The sequence below is a fragment of the Hyla sarda genome, chromosome 3 (assembly GCF_029499605.1).
Source record: "Hyla sarda isolate aHylSar1 chromosome 3, aHylSar1.hap1, whole genome shotgun sequence".
NCBI lineage: Eukaryota > Metazoa > Chordata > Amphibia > Anura > Hylidae > Hyla > Hyla sarda.
In genome coordinates, this window is record NC_079191.1 from 4447785 (window position 1) to 4469337 (window position 21553).

A 21553-nucleotide genomic window follows, 5' to 3' on the forward strand; every position below is an offset into this window, starting at 1 on the left:
CTTATCTCAGAGGAGCACGGGACTTATCTCAGAGGGGCACGGGACTTATCTCAGAGGGGCACGGGACTTATCTCAGAGGGGCACGAGACTTATCTCAGAGGGGCACGGGACTTATCTCAGAGGGGCACAGGACTTATCTCAGAGAGGCACGAGACTTATCACAGAGGGGCACGGGACTTATCTCAGAGGGGCACGGGACTTATCTCAGAGGGGCACGGGACTTATCTCAGAGGGGCACGGGACTTATCTCAGAGGGGCACGGGACTTATCACAGAGGGGCACGGGACTTATCTCAGAGGGACACTGGACTTATCTCAGAGGGGCACGGGACTTATCTCAGAGGGGCACGGGACTTATCTCAGAGGGGCACGGGACTTATCTCAGAGGGACACGGGACTTATCTCAGAGGGGCACGGGACTTATCTCAGAGGGGCACGGGACTTATCTCAGAGGGGCACGGGACTTATCTCAGAGGGGCACGGGACTTATCTCAGAGGGGCACGGGACTTATCTCAGAGGGGCACGGGACTTATCTCAGAGGGGCACGGGACTTATCTCAGAGGGGCACGGGACTTATCTCAGAGGGGCACGGGACTTATCTCAGAGGGGCACAGGACTTATCTCAGAGGGGCACGGGACTTATCTCAGAGGGACACGGGACTTATCTCAGAGGGGCACAGGACTTATCTCAGAGGGGCACGGGACTTATCTCAGAGGGGCACGGGACTTATCTCAGAGGGGCACGGGACTTATTTCAGAGAGGCACGAGACTTATCACAGAGGGGCACGGGACTTATCTCAGAGGGGCACGGGACTTATCAGAGAGGGGCACGGGACTTATCACAGAGGGGCACGGGACTTATCTCAGAGGGACACGGGACTTATCTCAGAGGGGCACGGGACTTATCTCAGAGGGGCACGGGACTTATCTCAGAGGGGCACGGGACTTATCTCAGAGGGACACGGGACTTATCTCAGAGGGGCACGGGACTTATCTCAGAGGGGCACGGGACTTATCTCAGAGGGGCACGGGACTTATCTCAGAGGGGCACGGGACTTATCTCAGAGCACGGTCAATAAATACAGATACTAATAAAGTGGTTGTCATGTTCCCCTTTCCCTTGCATGTGACTGGAGTTTGGCTTCAGGGGGTTGATCTATCTGCACTCACTCAATCTTGCTTACTTTCCTAAAGACAGTGGAGGGTGTGGAGTCTGATCACTGCACCTTGTCATCTAATTAGGCTGCTGGTGCTGGGGTTCATCCAGACGAACTGATTAGACCAACGTGTCCAAAGCAGTGTGCCTCCAGCTGTTGCAAAACTACAACTCCCAACATTTGGAGTCAGCCTCATCCTTACCCCACAGATTTCTTTCTCTTCCTTACAGAACCCTCCCCCCCCCCCCAGACTCCTTTGCCCTTATCCAAACCCTACAAACTCCTCCCCCCCCACACCCATCTCTCCACACCCCTATATCACACCTTTACAGACTCCCCTGTCCCCCTCCCACTCTTGTCTCCCCCTTACAGAATCCTCTGTCCCCCCCTCTCTTGTCTCCCCCTTACAGACTCCTCTGTCCTCCCGCTATTATCTCCCCCTTACAGACTCCTCTGTCGTCCCCCCCGCTTTTGTCTCCTCCTTACAGACTCCTCTGTCCCCCCCGCTCTTGTCTCCCCCTTACAAACTCCTCTGTCCCCTCACGCTCTTTTTTCCCCTTACAGACTCCTCTGTCCTCCCAAACTTTTGTCTTCCCCTTACAGACTCCTCTGTCCCCCCACACTCTTGTCTTCCCCTTACAGACTCCTCTGTTCCCCCCACACTCTTGTCTCCCCCTTACAGACTCCTCTGTCCCCCCACGCTCTTGTCTCCCCCTTACAGACTCCTCTGCCCCCCCCCCTCTATTCTCCCCCTGACAGACTCCTCTGTCTCTCCCCACTCTTGTCTTCCCCTTACAGATTCCTCTGCCCCCCTGCTCTTGTCTCCCCCTTACAGACACCTCTGTTCCCCCCCCTCTTGTCTCCACCTTACAGACTCCTCTGTCCCCCCTGCTCTTGTCTCCCCCTTAAACACTCCTCTGTCCCCCCTCTCTTGTTTCCCACTTAAAAACTCCTCTGTCCCCCCACGCTCTCGTCTCCCCCTTACAGACTCCTCTGTCCCCCCGCTCTTGTCTTCCCCTTACAGACTCCTCTGTCCTCCCCCACACTCTTGTCTCCCCCTTACAGTCTCCTCTGCCCCCCCCACACCCTTGTCTTCCCATTACAGATTCCTCTGCCCCCCTGCTCTTGTCTCCCCCTTACAGACTCCTCTGTCCCCCCTCTCTTGTCTCCCCCTTACAGACTCCTCTGTCCCCCCATGCTCTTGTCTCCTCCTTACAGATTCCTCTGTCCCACCCCCCACTCTTGTCTCTCCCTTAAAGACTCCTCTGTCCCCCCCACGCTCTCGTCTCCTCCTTACAGACTCCTCTGTCCCACCCCTCACTCTCGTCTCCTCCTTACAGACTCCTCTGTCCCCCCCTCTCTTGTCTTCCCCTTACATACTCCTCTTGTCTTACCCTTACAGACTCCTCTGTCCCCCCCCCCACACTCTTGTCTTCCCCTTACAGACTCCTCTGTCCCCCGCCTCACTCTTGTCTCCCCCTTACAGACTCCTCTGTCCCCCCACACTCTTGTCTCCCCCTTACAGACTCCTCTGTCCCCCCCACGCTCTCGTCTCCTCCTTACAGACTTCTCTGTCCCACCCCTCACTCTCGTCTCCTTCTTACAGACTCCTCTGTCCCCCCCCCTCTCTTGTCTTCCCCTTACAGGCTCCTCTGTCCCCCCCTCACTCTTGTCTCCCCCTTACAGACTCCTCTGTTCCCCCATTCACTCGTATCCCCCTTACAGACTACTCTGTCCCCCCGCTCTTGTCTCCACCTTACAGACTTCTCTGTCAGCCCCCCTGCTCTTGTCTCCTCCTTACAGACTCCTCTTTCCCCCCCTACTCGTATCTCCTCCTTACAGACTCCTCTGTCCCCCCGCTCTTGTCCCCCCCCTCTTGTCTCCCCCTTACAAACTCCTTTGTCCCCCCACACTCTAGTCTTCCCCTTACAGACTCCTCTGTCCCCGCACGCTCTCGTCTCCTCCTTACAGACTCCTCTGTCCCCCCACACTCTTGTCTTCCCCTTACAGACTCCTCTGTCCCCCCCAAACTTTTGTCTTCCCCTTACAGACTCCTCTGTCCCCCCACGCTCTTGTCTCCCCCTTACAGACTCCTCTGTCCCCCCCCACTCTTGTCTACCCTTACAGACTCCTCTGTTCCCCCTTCACTCGTATTCCCCTTACAGACTCCTCTGTCTCTCCCCACTCTTGTCTTCCCCTTACAGATTCCTCTGCCTTCCCTGCTCTTGTCTCCCCCTTACAGGCTCATCTGTCCTATGCCTCACTCTTGTCTTCCCCTTATAGACTTCTCTGTCCCCACACACTCTTATCTTCCCCTTACAGACTCCTCTGTCCCCCCACACTCTTGTCTCCCCCTTACAGACTCCTCTGTCCCCCCCACGCTCTCGTCTCCTCCTTACAGACTCCTCTGTCCCACCCCTCACTCTCGTCTCCTCCTTACAGACTCCTCTGTCCCCCCCTCTCTTGTCTTCCCCTTACATACTCCTCTTGTCTTACCCTTACAGACTCCTCTGTCCCCCCCCCCACACTCTTGTCTTCCCCTTACAGACTCCTCTGTCCCCCGCCTCACTCTTGTCTCCCCCTTACAGACTCCTCTGTCCCCCCACACTCTTGTCTCCCCCTTACAGACTCCTCTGTCCCCCCCACGCTCTCGTCTCCTCCTTACAGACTTCTCTGTCCCACCCCTCACTCTCGTCTCCTTCTTACAGACTCCTCTGTCCCCCCCCCCACACTCTTGTCTTCCCCTTACAGGCTCCTCTGTCCCCCCCTCACTCTTGTCTCCCCCTTACAGACTCCTCTGTTCCCCCATTCACTCGTATCCCCCTTACAGACTACTCTGTCCCCCCGCTCTTGTCTCCACCTTACAGACTTCTCTGTCAGCCGCCCCCCTGCTCTTGTCTTCCCCTTACAGACTCCTCTGTCCCCCCACACTCTTGTCTCCCCCTTACAGACGCCACTGTCCCCCCTCTCTTGTCTCCCCCTAACAGACTCCTCTGTCCCCCGCCTCAATCTTGTCTTCCCCCTACAGACTCCTCTGTCCCCCCACACTCTTGTCTTCCCTTTACAGACTCCTCTGTCCCCCCCGCTCTTGTCTCCCCCTTACAGACTTCTCTGTCCGCCCTCCGCTCTTGTCTTCCCCTTACAGACTCCTCTGTCCCCCCACACTCTTGTCTCCCCCTTACAAACTCTTCTGTCCCCCCGCTCTTGTCTCCACCTTACAGACTTCTCTGTCAGCCCCCCCCTGCTCTTGTCTCCTCCTTACAGACTCCTCTTTCCCCCCCTACTCGTATCTCCTCCTTACAGACTCCTCTGTCCCCCCGCTCTTGTCCCCCCCTCTTGTCTCCCCCTTACAAACTCCTCTGTCCCCCCACACTCTAGTCTTCCCCTTACAGACTCCTCTGTCCCCCCACGCTCTCGTCTCCTCCATACAGACTCCTCTGTCCCCCCACACTCTTGTCTTCCCCTTACAGACTCCTCTGTCCCCCCCAAACTTTTGTCTTCCCCTTACAGACTCCTCTGTCCCCCCACGCTCTTGTCTCCCCCTTACAGACTCCTCTGTTCCCCCCTCACTCTTGTCTCCCCCTTACAGACTCCTCTGTCCTCCCCCACACACTTGTCTCCCCCTTACAGACTCCCCTGTCCCCCCACGCTCTTGTCTCCCCCTTACAGACTCCTCTGTCCCCCCCACACTCTTGTCACCCCCTTACAGACTCCCCTGTCCCCCCACGCTCTTGTCTCCCCCTTACAGACTCCTCTGTTCCCCCTCACTCTTGTCTCCCCCTTACAGATTCCTCGGTCCCCCCCACTCTTGTCTTCCCCTTACAGATTCCTCTGCCCCCCTGCTCTTGTCTCCCCCTTACAGACTCCTCTGTCCCCCCCACTCTTGTCTCCTCCTTACAGACTCCTCTGTCCCCCCTGCTCTTGTCCCCCCTGCTCTTGTCCCCCCTTACAGACTTCTCTGTCCCCCCACGCTCTCGTCTCCCCCTTACAGACTCCTCTGTCCCCCCACGTTCTTATCTCCCCCTTACAGACTTCTCTGTCCACCCCCCGTTCTTGTTTCCCCCTTACAAACTCCTCTGTCCCCCCACACTCATCTTCCCCTTACAGACTCCTCTGTTCCCCCCTCACTCTCGTCTTCCTCTGACAGACTGCTCTGTCCCCCCTCACTCTTGTCTCCCCCTTACAGATTCCTCTGCCCCCCTGCTCTTGTCTTCCCCTTACAGACTCCTCTGTCCCCTCCTGCTCTTGTCTCCTCCTTACAGACTCCTCTGTCCCCCCTGCTCTTGTCTCCACCTTACAGACTCCTATGCCCCCCCTCTCTCGTCTCTCTCTTACAGACTCCTCTATCCCCCCACGCTCTCGTCTCCTCCTTACAGACTCCTCTGTCCCACCTCCACTCTCGTCTCCTCCTTACAGACTCCTCTGTCCCACCCCCCACTCTCGTGTCCTCCTTACAGACTCCTCTGTCCCCCCCCTCTTGTCTCTTCCTTACAGACTCCTCTGTTCCCCCCCCCCTCACTCTTGTCTCCCCCTTACAGACTCCTCTGTCCCCCCCACTCTTGTCTTCCCCTTACAGATTCCTCTGCCCCCCTGCTATTGTCTCCCCCTTACAGACTCCTCTGTCCCCCCATGCTCTGGTCTCCTCCTTACAGAAGCCTCTGTCCCACCCCCCACTCTTGTCTCCCCCTTACAGACTCCTCTGTCCCACCCCCCACTCTCGTCTCCTCCTTACAGACTCCTCTGCCCCCCCCCACTCTTGTCTCCCCCTTACAGACTCCTCTGCCCCCTCTCTTGTCTTCCCCTTACAGACTCCTCTGTCCCCCCACACTCTTGTCTTCCCCTTACAGACTCCTCTGTCCCCACACACTCTTGTCTTCCCCTTACAGACTCCTCTGTCCCCCGCCTCACTCTTGTCTCCCCCTTACAGACTCCTCTGTCCCCCCCACACTCTTGTTTTCCCATTACAGACTCCTCTGTCCCCCCCCCCCCCACACTCTTGTCTTCCCATTACAGACCCCTCTGTCGCCACACGCTCTTGTCTTCCCCTTACAGACTTCTCTGCCCCCCTCACTCTTGTCTCCCCCTTACCGACTCCTCTGTTCCCCCCTTCACTCGTCTCCCCCTTACAGACTCCTCTTTCCCTCCCCACTCTTGTCTTCCCCTTACAGATTCCTCTGCCCCCCTGTTCTTGTCTCCCCTTACAGACTCCTCTGTCCCCCCTGCTTTTGTCTCCCCCTTACAGACTCCTCTGTCCCCCCTCTCTTGTCTCCTCCTTACAGACTCCTCTGTCCCCCCTCTCTTATCTCCCCCTTACAGACTCCTCTGCCCCCCTGCTCTTGTCTCCCCCTTACAGACTCCTCTGTCCCCCCATGCTCTGGTCTCCCCCTTACAGACTCCTCTGTCCCCCCACGCTCTCGTCTCCTCCTTACAGAAGCCTCTGTCCCACCCCCCACTCTTGTCTCTCCCTTACAGACTCCTGTGTCCCACCCCCCACTCTCGTCTCCTCATTACAGACTCCTCTGTCCCCCCCCACTCTTGTCTCCCCCTTACAGACTCCTCTGCCCCCTCTCTTGTCTTCCCCTTACAGACTCCTCTGTCCCCCCACACTCTTGTCTTCCCCTTACAGACTCCTCTGTCCCCTGCCTCTCTCTTGTCTCCCCCTTACAGACTCCTCTGCCTGCCCCACACTCTTGTTTTCCCATTACAGACTCCTCTGTCCCCCCCACACTCTTGCCTTCCCATTACAGACCCCTCTGTCGCCACACGCTCTTGTCTTAATCTTACAGACCTTACAGACTCCTCTGTCCCCCCTCACTCTTGTCTCCCCCTTACCGACTTCTCTGTTCCCCCCTTCACTCGTCTCCCCTTACAGACTTCTCTGTCCCTCCCCACTCTTGTCTTCTCCTTACAGATTCCTCTGCCCCCGTGTTCTTGTCTCCCCCTTACAGACTCATCTGTCCCCCCTGCTCTTGTCTCCCCCTTACAGACTCCTCTGTCCCCCCCTCTTGTCTCCTCCTTACAGACTCCTCTGTCCCCCCTCTCTTGTCTCCCCCTTACAGACTCCTCTGCCCCTCCGCTCTTGTCTTCCCCTTACAGACTCCTCTGTCCCCCCCCGCACTCTTTTTTTCCCCTTACAGACTCCTCTGTCCCTCCACACTCTTGTCTTCCCCTTACAGACTCCTCTGTCCCCCCCACACTCTTGTCTTCCCCTTACAGACTCCTCTGTCCCACCCCGACACTCTTGTCTCCCCTTACAGACTCCTGTCCCCCCACACTCTTGTCTCCCCATTACAGACTCCTCTGTTCCCCCTTCACTCGTTTCCCCCTTACAGACTCCTCTGTCCCTCCCCACTCTTGTCTTCCCCTTACAGATTGCTCTGCCCCCCGCTCTTGTCTCCTCCTTTCAGACTCCTCTGTCTCCCCCCTCACTCTTGTTTCCCCCTTACAGACTCCTCTGTTCCTCCTCACTCTTGTCTCCCCCTTACAGACTCCTCTGTCCCCCCCCCCCACTCTTGTCTTCCCCTTACAGACTCCTCTCTCCCCCCTGCTCTTGTCTCCCCCTTACAGACTCCTCTGTCCCCCCTTCTCTTGTTTCCCCCTTACAGACTCCTTTGTCCCCCCTCTCTTGTCTCCCCCTTACAGACTCCTCTGCCCCCCGCTCTTGTCTCCCCCAGACTCCTCTGTCCCCCCACATTCTCGTCTCCTCCTTACAGACTCCTCTGTCCCCCCCACTCTCTTGTCTCCCCCTTACAGACTCCTCTCCCCCCCCACGCTCTTGTCTCCCCCTTACAGACTCCTCTGTCCCTCCACTCTTGTCTCCTCCTTCCAGACTCCTCTGTCCCCCCACACTCTTGTCTCCCCCTTACAGACTCCTCTGTCCCCCCACGCTCTTGTCTCCCCCTTACAGATTCCTCTGCCCCCCTGCTCTTGTCTCCCCCTTACAGACTCCTCTTTCCTTCCAGTCCACATCCCCCCTACCAACACCAATGTTGTAGAGAATCGGAAGTGACTGGACTTCAGCTCCATCTATTTCTTCCTGAATCAGCGCCTGAACTCACAAATGTGACACAAGGTCTCACAAAAGGTCTAAAATATTGTGGAAAACCTTTCCGGAAGTGTGGGGGCTGTGTTATCTAAAAGAAGGGGAAGAAGTCCCCATTAACACCCATGGTTATGGATGATCGGGCTCCTTCTCTCTATGTTGAAGGTTTGGTGTCCTTCCTTCATCTGGATAGTGAAGTGTTACCAACCCAGACCATGTACTGACTACAGTTTGTGGATGTCATTGTATGTACCAGTTCAGTCCTAAAGTGTCCCTGTCATTATATGAAAACTTTACACAGAACTTCAGAAGTTTTCATTGGATGGGTGAGTGGTCAGATCCCTATCAACCACTATTACAGAAGAGTGAAGCACGTGGCAGTGCACTTCATTATCTGACTCGTCGTGATCTCCATCGAGTTGAGAGAGTCAGCTCCAATAACAGTCTACAACGTCGTTTCCTGCAAATGGATGGAGATTGTGGCCAGCTGGGGAGTGTGGCATGCTACCACGCACTTCACCCAGCTACATCTGGATGTCAAATAAATGAACACCGGCTTAAAGAAGCGCTGTGAGAGCGTGAAATAGTCTGTTCTGGTTGTGCTCCCCACCTCCACCTGTGCACGAACTCGTTAACATCATAACGCTTGAATAAAGTTGAGTTGGATGGTGAGTGCGGTCCTGTCTTCTATTCATCTATTTGTTATATCTTTTGCCGGACACTGCACCACCGCTACCAACTTTTACCTGGTCACACTGCTGCAGTCCTCCGCTAGTCACACCTGTTTAGCCCAAATCTTGTTAGTGCCGGACCACTCTGCTTCTCGCCAGTTTATATATCTGGATATCGTTAGGGGTCTGAACAGTAGGATCTGGACCAATCAACTCATTTTCAGTTGGAGTGACCAACCATCTAATATTTATAACGGTCCCTTGACTTTCCTGTGACAGATGAAGATGGGGGAGACAAGGGTCAGGTTGAATTTCTACTGTCTGTTCCTTTGGTTTTTGGAGCGAAGTGGCAGACCCCCAATCACCACTCAGAAGACATGAAAAGCTTGGTTATGTCTGCTGGGATAGGGAGAAGATCAAAGAAAAAAAGATTCATGGTGTTCATAATCCCCAGACCAGGTGGGGGGGGGGGGGGGGGTTGATCTCTAACCCAAAGGCTGAAACATGAAAGGGTCTCATGGGTGTCAGACTCAGGACCTCAGCAGGGATGTAAACTTTCTCGGTAAGTAGGATACAACTGTGTATAGACCCCCAAGCCATGGCCGCCATAAAGACCCCCAGATGGGGCCCAAACTCCTAGGCTGAGTCCTTGGGGATAGTTTAGAGACCTCCAGGTCGGTCAGTATTAGGACAACATAAAAAATTCTCATACACAAAGACTTAATCCAGACCAGAGGCCTCAAGATGATCAAATAACTTTATTCATTCCACTTCCTAATGACAATAATCATTGTAGAAATGGAAAGTGAACTTGGCCAAGTCCTAAGGTTCTCATCATCTTCATCATCATCATCATCCATGGACAACTGTAGGAAGAGGTTAAACTATTTGTTATTTTACAGACAAGAATATTACATCCAACTCATTAAAGGGGTATTCCAGCTTTATACATCTTATCTCCTATCCAAAGGATAAAGAATAAGGTGTAAGACTGCAGGGATCCTGCCGCTGGGGAGCCCGCGATCTTGGTGACGTGTAGTGACCGGTTATATCTGGACACTGTGATGTGACTGGTTATATCTGGACACTGTGATATGATGTGACTGGTTATATCTGGACACTGTGATGTGATGTGACTGGTTATATCTGGACACTGTGATGTGATGTGACTGGTTATATCTGGACACTGTGATGTGACCGGTTATATCTGGACACTGTGATGTTATGTGACTGGTTATATCTGGACACTGTGATGTGATAGGACCCCCATACACCCCATTGTATGAAGACCCCCGTCCTCTCTATTACCTGGCTCCACACATTTCTGTTCGTCCCCAGAAGTGCAGCATTTCTCGTTCGCCCCGCAGTCTGTATCCCGGGAGCATTGTACCGATGAACACTGAAGTTCACTCAACGTTTCTCCATCATTTTTGGGACAAACTCCAGGCGGTTCTGTAAAGAGGCAGAAAACATCAGACGGGCAGAATGTCGGCCTCCGGTCCTGGTGGAGCACAGAGTAGACTATGGCCATGGAGATGTCTTATAATAACTCTACCTGGTGCGGGGTCCCAGCAGTTGTATCCACAGATACTGCAGCACTTCTTTAGCCCTGGGCAGTCGGAGTCTTTGTGACACGTTGGTTTTGGATAGGGCATTCTGCATTTTGCGAATACTAGGGGGCAGCGGCCGGTCTTGACTGTATAGAAGGAGAAGACATTGGGTGACTGAGATGTCCTGGAGGTCACATACATCAGATATTTCCTGTCATGTGACCGGGGTGTTACCTTCCACCGGATCCATGCATTTCCAGCCACAGTTGGAGCAGCAGCATTTCTTTGGGCTTGTACATTGACTGTCGTTGCGGCACTCGGCCCGGCCAGGTTTGGCGAACAGACAGATGGCCGGGTCAAAATATGGACACTCGTATTTCACCTCTAAAAAGATCATAAAATATTGAGATGGATGAAATATCAAAGAAACAAATAACAAAATCCTTATAATGATAAAAGAGATTACGGGGTATTCTGGGATTTTTGTCTCTCTGAATGTAAGACAGGGGGCAGCAGAGTTCGTCTGGTTACTAATATACTTCACTTGTGTTCGGTGGATGGCATCAAATTTCTTTTGTCTTTCTTTGTCCCGGAAGTTTATTTTCTACAGCCTACAAAATGATTGTTGTCTCGGACCTCTCCCAGTTTGCTGTGCGGCCCGAGACAATACATCACAAGTCAGGTGCTTAAAGGGCGCTTGGCTGGTCTGTCTGATGTGTGTGAAGCCCCCTGATGACGTGACCGGCGCACATGGGCATTCATCATCACACAGATCCACAGCTTGTGTATCACGTGATGTCGAGCGAGTCATGTGATCAGAGGGAGCATGGCTGTGCTGCAATGGGTGGGTCTCTATTTAATGTCTCACAGCTGACAATGTACAAAAGAGCATAAACCAAGTCATGAGGTGGAAAGAATTGCCTGTAGAGACAGGATTGTAGAATGAACAACCAGGACACTTCCTAGAGCTGCTGCCCCAACAAACTAGGTAATCGGGGGGCAAGAAGGGCCTTGGTGAGAGAGGAGACCAAGAGCTTCAAAGATCCTGCATGCTGATGGAAGAAACTTCCTGAAGGTTCAGAACCATCACTGCGGCCTCCACAATTTTTGGGATTAAAGGAAGAGTGGTCAGAAAGAAGTCTCTCCGTCTGGAGTTTGCTAAAAGCACCTAAAGGATCATCAGTTGGGTTGACTGACAGATATGTAAGGGCCCATTCACATTACTTTTTCCCAGAGTATTTCTAAAAGGGGTACTCCGCCCCTAGAATTCTTATTCCTCATCCCCCATCCCCATTCATGCGGCACCCCAGACATCTGGTGCCCGGAGTGAACTTCGCTCCGTGCTGGATGACTGGCATCACAATCACGCCCCGCTTGTGCCATCACGCCCCCTCCCATAGACTTGGAATAAGGGGGCGTGGCCGTGAAGTCAGGAGATTATGGCACTGCAACCGAAGCTCTAAATGCTCTGTGATGTGTGACTGGTTATATCTGGACACTGTGATGTGACTGGTTATATCTGGACACTGTGATGTGACTGGTTATATCTGGACACTGTGATGTGACTGGTTATATCTGGACACTGTGATGTGATGTGACTGGTTATATCTGGACACTGTGATGTGATGTGACTGGTTATATCTGGACACTGTGATGTGATGTGAATGGTTATATCTGGACACTGTGATGTGACTGGTTATATCTGGACACTGTGATGTGACTGGTTATATCTGGACACTGTGATGTGACTGGTTATATCTGGACACTGTGATGTGATGTGACTGGTTATATCTGGACACTGTGATGTGATGTGAATGGTTATATCTGGACACTGTGATATGACTGGTTATATCTGGACACTGTGATGTGACTGGTTATATCTGGACACTGTGATGTGATGTGACTGGTTATATCTGGACACTGTGATGTGATGTGACTGGTTATATCTGGACACTGTAATGTGATGTGACTGGTTATATCTGGACACTGTGATGTGATGTGACTGGTTATATCTGGACACTGTGATGTGATGTGACTGGTTATATCTGGACACTGTGATGTGATGTGACTGGTTATATCTGGACACTGTGATGTGATGTGACTGGTTATATCTGGACACTGTGATGTGATTGGTTATATCTGGACACTGTGATGTGACTGGTTATATCTGGACACTGTGATGTGACTGGTTATATCTGGACACTGTGATGTGACTGGTTATATCTGGACACTGTGATGTGATGTGACTGGTTATATCTGGACACTGTGATGTGATGTGAATGGTTATATCTGGACACTGTGATGTGACTGGTTATATCTGGACACTGTGATGTGACTGGTTATATCTGGACACTGTGATGTGACTGGTTATATCTGGACACTGTGATGTGATGTGAATGGTTATATCTGGACACTGTGATATGACTGGTTATATCTGGACACTGTGATGTGACTGGTTATATCTGGACACTGTGATGTGATGTGACTGGTTATATCTAGACACTGTGATGTGATGTGACTGGTTATATCTGGACACTGTGATGTGATGTGACTGGTTATATCTGGACACTGTGATGTGATGTGACTGGTTATATCTGGACACTGTGATGTGACTGCTTATATCTGGACACTGTGATGTGACTGGTTATATCTGGACACTGTGATGTGACTGGTTATATCTGGACACTGTGATGTGACTGGATATATCTGGACACTGTGATGTGATAGGACCCCCAGGCCTCCTCATAGATCCCATTGTATGAAGACCCCCATCCTCTCTATTACCTGGCTCCACACATTTCTGTTCGCCCCCAGAAGTGCAGCATTTCTCGTTCGCCCTGCAGTCTGTATCCCGGGAGCATTGTACCGATGAACACTGAAGTTCACTCAACGTTTCTCCATCATTTTTGGGACAAACTCCAGGCGGTTCTGTAAAGAGGCAGAAAACATCAGACGGGCAGAATGTCGGCCTCCGGTCCTGGTGGAGCACAGAGTAGACTATGGCCATGGAGATGTCTTATAATAACTCTACCTGGTGCGGGGTCCCAGCAGTTGTATCCACAGATACTGCAGCACTTCTTTAGCCCTGGGCAGTCGGAGTCTTTGTGACACGTTGGTTTTGGATAGGGCATTCTGCATTTTGCGAATACTAGGGGGCAGCGGCCGGTCTTGACTGTATAGAAGGAGAAGACATTGGGTGACTGAGATGTCCTGGAGGTCACATACATCAATAGTGAGAAATATGGCACTCTCCTATTTTCTCGGTGCACGAGTAGGTTCCCAGGCCATCAATAGTAGAGAAAATGACTCGGCACTCAAGTAGAAGTGAGTATTATTCATATTTTATTTTGCAATCAGTAAGAATCTGACGTTTCGGTCCAATCCCTTCCTCAGAGTTAGATTGCTGCGGAGGTGTGATGAATATGTAGTACGGCTTCGGTGTATGGAACGCAGCCTGGAGCAGCTAACAGAAGACTGTCACCTGTTAGCTGCTCCAGGCTGCGTTCCATACACCTCTTTCCTGGCTGGAAGCCATACTGCATATTCATCACACCTCCGCAGCAATCTAACTCTGAGGAAGTTCCAAGGATTGAACCGAAACGTCAGATTCTTACTGATTGCAAAATAAAATACGCATAATACTCACTTCTACTTGGTCTCATACATCAGATATTTCCTGTCATGTGACCGGGGTGTTACCTTTCACCGGATCCATGCATTTCCAGCCACAGTTGGAGCAGCAGCATTTCTTGGGGCTTGTACATTGACTGTCGTTGCGGCACTCGGCCCGGCCAGGTTTGGCGAACAGACAGATGGACGGGTCAAAAGATGGACACTCGTATTTCACCACTAAAAAGATCATAAAATATTGAGATAGAAATATCAAAGAAACAAATAACAAAATCCTTAAGAGGGTACTCCACCTCTAGACATCTTATCCCCTACCCAAAGAATAGGGGATAAGATGTCTGACCGCGTGGGACCCCCGTAATCTTGCATTCAGCACCCACCTTGGGGAGCTGCAAGCCGTGCTGCCAGCTCAGAATCTGCCGTGTAATTACCACGGGGCCGGAGTATCGTGATGTCATGACTCCGCCCCCGTGTAATGTCACACCCTGCCCCCGCTATGCAAGTCTATGGGACGGGGCGTGACGTACCCCTTTAATATGATAAAAGAGATTGAAGGGGTATTCTGGGATTTTTGTCTCTCTGAATGTAAGACAGGGGGCAGCAGAGTTCGTCTGGTTACTAATATACTTCACTTGTGTTCGGTGGATGGCATCGAATTTCTTTTGTCTTTCTTTGTCCCGGAAGTTTATTTTCTACAGCCTACAAAATGAGTGTTGTCTCGGACATTTCCCAGTTTGCTGTGCGGCCCGAGACAATACATCACAAGTCAGGTGCTTAAAGGGCGCTTGGCTGCTCTGTCTGATTTGTGTGAAGCCCCCTGATGATGTGACCGGTGCACATGGGCATTCATCATCACACAGATCCACAGCTTGTGTGTCACGTGATGTCGAGCGAGTCATGTGATCAGAGGGAGCATGGCTGTGCTGCAATGGGTGGGTCTCTATTTAATGTCTCACAGCTGACAATGTACAAAAGAGCATAAACCAAGTCATGAGGTGGAAAGAATTGCCTGTAGAGACAGGATTGTAGAAGGAACAACCAGGACACTTCCTAGAGCTGCTGCCCCAACAAACTAGGTAATCGGGGGGCGAGAAGGGCCTTGGTGAGAGAGGAGACCAAGAGCTTCAAAGATCCTGCATGCTGATGGAAGAAACTTCCAGAAGGTTCAGAACCATCACTGCGGCCTCCACAAAATGAACGCCGGGAGCAGCAGCGGGGAGATCCTTTAGATAGGGGAAAAGATGTCTAGGGGCGGAGGACCACTTTAAAGAAAGTAGCCCCACTGGTATTTTATTACCACCTTGTTCCATTTTATTAGCTCCCTTGTTCCATTTCATTAGCCCCCTTGTTCCATTTCATTAGCCCCCTTGTTCCATTTCATAAGCCCCCTAGTACCATTTAATCGCCCCCTTGTTCGATTTCATCGCACCCTTGTTTCATTTCATTAGCCCCCTTGTTCCATTTCATAAGCCCCCTAGTACCATTTAATCGCCCCCTTGTTCCATTTCATCGCACCCTTGTTTCATTTCATTGCCCCCTTGTTCAATTTCATTAGCCCCCTTGTTCCATTTTATTAGCTCCCTTGTTCCATTTTATTAGCCCCCTGGTACCATTTCATCACCCCTTGTTTCATTTCATCGCCCCCTTGTTCAATTTCATTAGCCCCCTTGTTTCATTTCATCGCCCCCTTGTTTCATTTCATTAGCCCCCTTGTTCAATTTCATTAGACCCCTTGTACCATTTCATTAGCCCCCTTGTTTCATGTCATTAGCTCCCTTGTTCCATTTCATTAGCCCCCTTGTTTCATTTCATCGTCCCCTTGTTCCATTTCAATAGCCCCCTTGTTCCATTTCATCGCCCCCTTGTTCCATTTCATTAGCCCCCTTGTTCCATTTCATTAGCCCCCTTGTTCCATTTCATTAGCCCCCTTGTACCATTTCATTAGCCCCCTTGTACCATTTCATCGCACCCTTGTTTCATGACATTAGCCCCCTTGTTCCATTTCATTAGCCCCCTTGTTCCATGTCATTAGCCCCCTTGTTCCATGTCATTAGCCCCCTTGTTCCATGTCATTAGCCCCCTTGTTCCATGTCATTAGCCCCCTTGTTTCATGACATTAGCCCCCTTGTTCCATTTCATTAGCCCCCTTGTTCCATGTCATTAGCCCCCTTGTTCCATGTCATTAGCCCCCTTGTTTCATGTCATTAGCCCCCTTGTTTCATGTCATTAGCCCCCTTGTTCCATTTCATTAGCCCCCTTGTTCCATTTCATTAGCCCCCTTGTTTCATGTCATTAACCCCCTTGTTTCATGTCATTAGCCCCCTTGTTTCATGTCATTAACCCCCTTGTTTCATGTCATTAACCCCCTTGTTTCATGTCATTAACCCCCTTGTTTCATGTCATTAGCCCCCTTGTTCCATGTCATTAGCCCCCTTGTTCCATGTCATTAGCCCCCTTGTTTCATGTCATTAGCCCCCTTGTTTCATGTCATTAGCCCCCTTGTTCCATTTCATTAGCCCCCTTGTTCCATTTCATTAGCCCCCTTGTTCCATGTCATTAGCCCCCTTGTTTCATGTCATTAACCCCCTTGTTTCATGTCATTAGCCCCCTTGTTTCATGTCATTAGCCCCCTTGTTCCATTTCATTAGCCCCCTTGTTCCATTTCATTAGCCCCCTTGTTCCATGTCATTAGCCCCCTTGTTTCATGTCATTAACCCCCTTGTTTCATGTCATTAACCCCCTTGTTTCATGTCATTAACCCCCTTGTTTCATGTCATTAGCCCCCTTGTTTTCAGGACTTTGTGAGACACGCTGCTCCCGGGGTGAATAAGTTCTCGGGGTGAACGCTCCTCTTTCCTAAATGTTTTCTTAATGTAAAATAATTTCTTTATATCATTTATTGGCAAAAAAAGTTTCATGTATCCCATACAATTTACCCAAAAAGAGGCCAGGACCCCGAAACAGTCGTCTCCTTTAGGTTAAGATCAAGCGTAGTATCTGTGGTCAATGCCAAGGAGACAGGATACGTACACATGGAGTTCATATGGGAGCTCCAAGAAATGACGAAAGGGCCCGAACCTCCAGATCTGACCACTAGGTGGGGGTAGGGAGTGGTGACTCCAGGGCGCAAAACTGACTGGCACTGGGATCCCACAGAGGCACAGCACTGCCCACACTCTCATGTCCTGGCCTTCTGGTCACTATGAGGTATAACGCCGCTCACAATTTATTCTTTTTGTCACTGTGCTTCCTGATGTACTCGTCACAAGGATCTTTCAGGAGGAAGTGCTCTTTTGGGATGTCGCTCCTCGAGGATCAGGTTAAGTACTGTATATGTGGCCATCAGGTTTCTCACCTCCCCGGGAATCCTCGGTAGACACTGAGGTGGGAACCATGGTTGAAGCCGAGAGCAGTTTTGGTTTCAGCTTCGGGGGGACATTGATCCTAAACCCTTGCAGGTGCCTTTTGGTCCGGAAGAGAAGGTTCGTAGACATTTTGGAGGAGATTTATCAAAACCTGTGCAGTTGCCCATAGCAACCAATCAGATCGCTTCTTTCATTTTTAACAAGGCCTCTGCAAAAGGAAAGAAGCGATCTGATTGGTTGCTATGGGCAACTGGGCACTTTTTCCTTTGCACACGTTTTGATAAATCTCCCCCTTTATGTTACAAGTTCTTTATGCACTTTATTAGAGCCTGCGCCCCAGCTATTTAAAAAGTCTTGACCAGAAAACCCCTTTAATTCTTACAACCAGAGATTGGTTTGGCATAATTGCCCCTTTAAGAAGAAATACAGACACATACAGTGGTCCCTCAACATATGATGGTAATCCGCTCCAAATGGACCATCGTTTGGTGAAACCATCGTATGTTGAGGGATCCGTGCAATGTAAAGTATAGGACAGTGGTCTACAACCTGCGGACCTCCAGATGTTGCAAAACTACAACACCCAGCATGCCCGGACAGCCAACGCCTGCAACATCTGGAGGTCTGCAGGTTGTAGACCACTGGTAGAGGAAGTTGTACTCACCTGTCCCCGCCGCTCCGGACCGTCACCGCTCGTCACCACTGCCCGGGATGTCGCCGTCCATCTCTGTCGCCGTGTCCCCGGGGTGTCCCCGACGCTCCGCCAAAGCCTCTGCTTCCCCGGGATCATCGCTCTCCGTCGCCGCCATCACGTCGCTACGCACGCCGCTCCTATTGGATGACGGGACGACGTGCGCAGCGACGTGATGACTACGATGGAGAGCGCCGACGATGAAGGGGATCCCGAAGAGGACACGCCGGAGCCCCGAGGACAGGTAAGTGATCGTCAGCGGAGCACACGGGGCACCGTAAACGGCTATCAGGGGGCAGCAGAAGGAGTCTGCGCTGCAGGATAGCCATTTATGCGATGGTCCCGACATACAAAAGCATCATATGTTGTAATGATCGTATGTCGGGGCCATCGTAGGTCGGGGGGGTCACTGTATATATATATGGTATGTCGGGGCCATCGTAGGTCGGGGGGTCACTGTATATATATGGTATGTCGGGGCCATCGTAGGTCGGGGGGGTCACTGTATATATATGGTATGTCGGGGCCATCGTAGGTCGGGGGGGTCACTGTATATATATGGTATGTCGGGGCCATCGTAGGTCGGGGGGTCACTGTATATATATATAGTATGTCGGGGCCATCGTAGGTCAGGGGGTCACTGTATATATGGTATGTCGGGGCCATCGTAGGTCGGGGGGTCACTGTATATATATGGTATGTCGGGGCCATCGTAGGTCGGGGGGGTCACTGTATATATATGGTATGTCGGGGCCATTGTAGGTCGGGGGGGTCACTGTATATATATTGTATGTCGGGCCATCGTAGGTCGGGGGGTCACTGTATATATATTGTATGTCGGGGCCATCGTAGGTCGGGGGGGTCACTGTATATATATGGTATGTCGGGGCCATCGTAGGTCGGGGGGTCACTGTATATATATGGTATGTCGGGGCCATCGTAGGTCAGGGGGGTCACTATATATATATGGTATGTCGGGGCCATTGTAGATCGGGGGGGTCACTGTATATATATTGTATGTCGGGCCATCGTAGGTCGGGGGGTCACTGTATATATATGGTATGTCGGGGCCATCGTAGGTCGAGGGGTCACTGTATATATATGTTATGTCGGGGCCATCGTAGGTCGGGGGTTCACTGTATATATATATATATGGTATGTCGGGGCCATCGTAGGTCGGGGGGGTCACTGTATATATATGGTATGTCGGGGCCATCGTAGGTCAGGGGGTCACTGTATATATATGGTATGTCGGGGCCATCGTAGGTCGGGGGGTCACTGTATATATATATGGTATGTCGGGGCCATCGTAGGTCAGGGGGTCACTGTAATGATAAATGGTGTTTATTGTTCGTATTGTCACCCATGTGGCTTCAACAATATAGGGTTAAAAGTTCTGGATGTTTAGGGACAGGCACATAAGCTGTCATCAGACACCATTGGTACCAGCTGATCTCCTGAGGGAACAAAGGATCGGGCAAGATGGAGCCCAACCTTCTTACCCCCCCACATCTCCCCTCAGACAACATTCCTGTAAAGGATAAGTCCCTTGTAGACATCTGCCCCATCTATATCCTCAGGACATCCCCCACCACACATCCCATCATCCTCCTCTACTGACCTGCAGCCGATATATATCCGGCACACACCGAGCCGAGGACAACGACCAGGAGGACGGATCGAGCAGACGCTTCCATCTCCCCGGATCACAATGTGGAGAGATCCCTGAGACCATATATGTGGCATGTGACATCCTGGTCACACCCACACATTGTCCTGGTGACACAACCGCACGAACAGCATTGTATTAAGGATTTTTTTTTTTTTTCAAAGTAAAGCTTTATTGGATTTTAAAGAAAAGGTAACACTGAAATACAAACTTAGGTACTAGAGAATGAAATACAACAATCTGTAAATTGTCTCGCAACGTCAGTTCAGAACGATAAACATGAGTACCGGTGAGGCCGAGAGTGGAAACCTAATGATACGCTGATAAAATTGGTCTAGTCACATGACACAATTGTCAGAGTGCTGAGGTGCATGTATATCACTGAAAAACCAGGGGCTACCGTGTAGAATGCAACCAGATAACAGAAGAAAAAGAATAGAAGAGGTAAAGGGGGTGAGGATAGCCAAAAGTATGTGAACTAGCAGGAAGATAAGGGACTGGACTTACCTCTCGATGCGGAACAAGCCAAGAAACTCCAGGGCACAGGAGCGAGAATGTTAGCAGAGATAGGATATTCTCGCCTATGAGAGCGAGCATCAGATGTGTATTAAGGATTTTATTACCACATACATCATTGCTATTTAGCAATCAATTAACCCATCCAGTGCCACTAAACATGAGTAAGCTAATAACCGTGACTGCTTTATACTGCCCCCGGTGGTCCCACTAGTAACATACTGGGGAAACACTGCTGCCTGTACCTACTGTGGGAGAACTCTGCTGCTGCCAATACCTACTGTTTGGGAACTCTGCTGCTGCCTATACCTACTGTGAGGGCACTCTGCTGCCACCTATAGATACTGTGGGGAACTCTGGTGCTGCATGTACCTACTGTGGGAGAACTCTGCTGCTGCTGCTGCCTGTATCTACTGTGTGGGAACTCTGCTGCTGCCTATACCTACTGTGGGGGAAATCTGCTGCCGCCTATACCTACTGTGGGGGAACTCTGCTGCAGGCTTTAGCTACTGTGGGGCAACTCTGCTACCTGTACCTACTGGTGGGGAACTCTGCTGCCTATACCTACTTTGGGGGAACTGTGCAGCCTATGCTTGCTGTTGGGGGAACTTTGCTGCCTGTACCTACTGTGGGGGAACTCTGCTGAATATACCTACTGTGGAGGAAATCTGCTGCTCGCTTTACCTACTGTTGGGGGAACTCTGATAACTGTACCTACTGTTAGGGGAAGTCTGCTGCCTGTACCTACTGTGGGGGAACTCTGCTACCTATACCTACTGTGGGGGAACTCTGCTGCCTGTAGCTACTGTGGGGGAACTCTGCTGCTGCCTATACCTACTGTGGGGTGTTGGGGGGGTATCTGCTGCCTGTACCTATTGTGGTAGAACTCTGCTGCCTGTACCTACTGTTAGGGGAAATCTGCTGTCTGTACCTACTGTTGGAGGAACTCTGGTGCATGTACCTACTGTGGGGGAACTCTGCTGCCTGTACCTACTGTGGGGGAACTCTGCTACCTATACCTAATGTGGGGCAACTGCTGCAGCCTATACCTAAAGTGGGGGAACTGCTGACTACCGAATTTGGGGGACTTCTGCTGCCTAGGGCTACCTACATGGGGGGTTTTCATACAGGGACCCGCTATCTGGGGGATTTCCCTACAGAGGGCATGACTACCTACCTGGGGGCATGACCTACTAGGGGCCACTACCTCATGGGGACACTGCCTACCTGAGGGCATTATCTACCTGTAACTTCTGGAAGC

General features: G+C 51.3%; 1 protein-coding gene across 2 annotated transcripts; it reads right to left on the reverse strand.

The window, feature by feature from the left end:
• Positions 1–9614: 9614 nt before the first annotated feature.
• LOC130361112 (whey acidic protein-like) lies at positions 9615–19886 on the reverse strand. 2 transcript variants are annotated; one of them, XM_056563680.1, is made up of 8 exons: positions 19729–19886; positions 14121–14270; positions 13453–13593; positions 13206–13349; positions 10656–10805; positions 10427–10567; positions 10180–10323; positions 9615–9737 (listed from the first exon to the last, which is right to left on the reverse strand). In XM_056563680.1, exons 1-8 carry the CDS (start codon positions 19802–19804, stop codon positions 9724–9726), a joined length of 960 nt encoding a protein of 319 aa, XP_056419655.1. In that variant the 5' UTR covers positions 19805–19886; the 3' UTR covers positions 9615–9723. The 2 variants fall into 2 exon arrangements, with proteins under 2 accessions (XP_056419655.1, XP_056419656.1); XM_056563681.1 differs by lacking the exon at positions 19729–19886 and adding an exon at positions 17407–17497.
• Positions 19887–21553: the final 1667 nt, after the last annotated feature.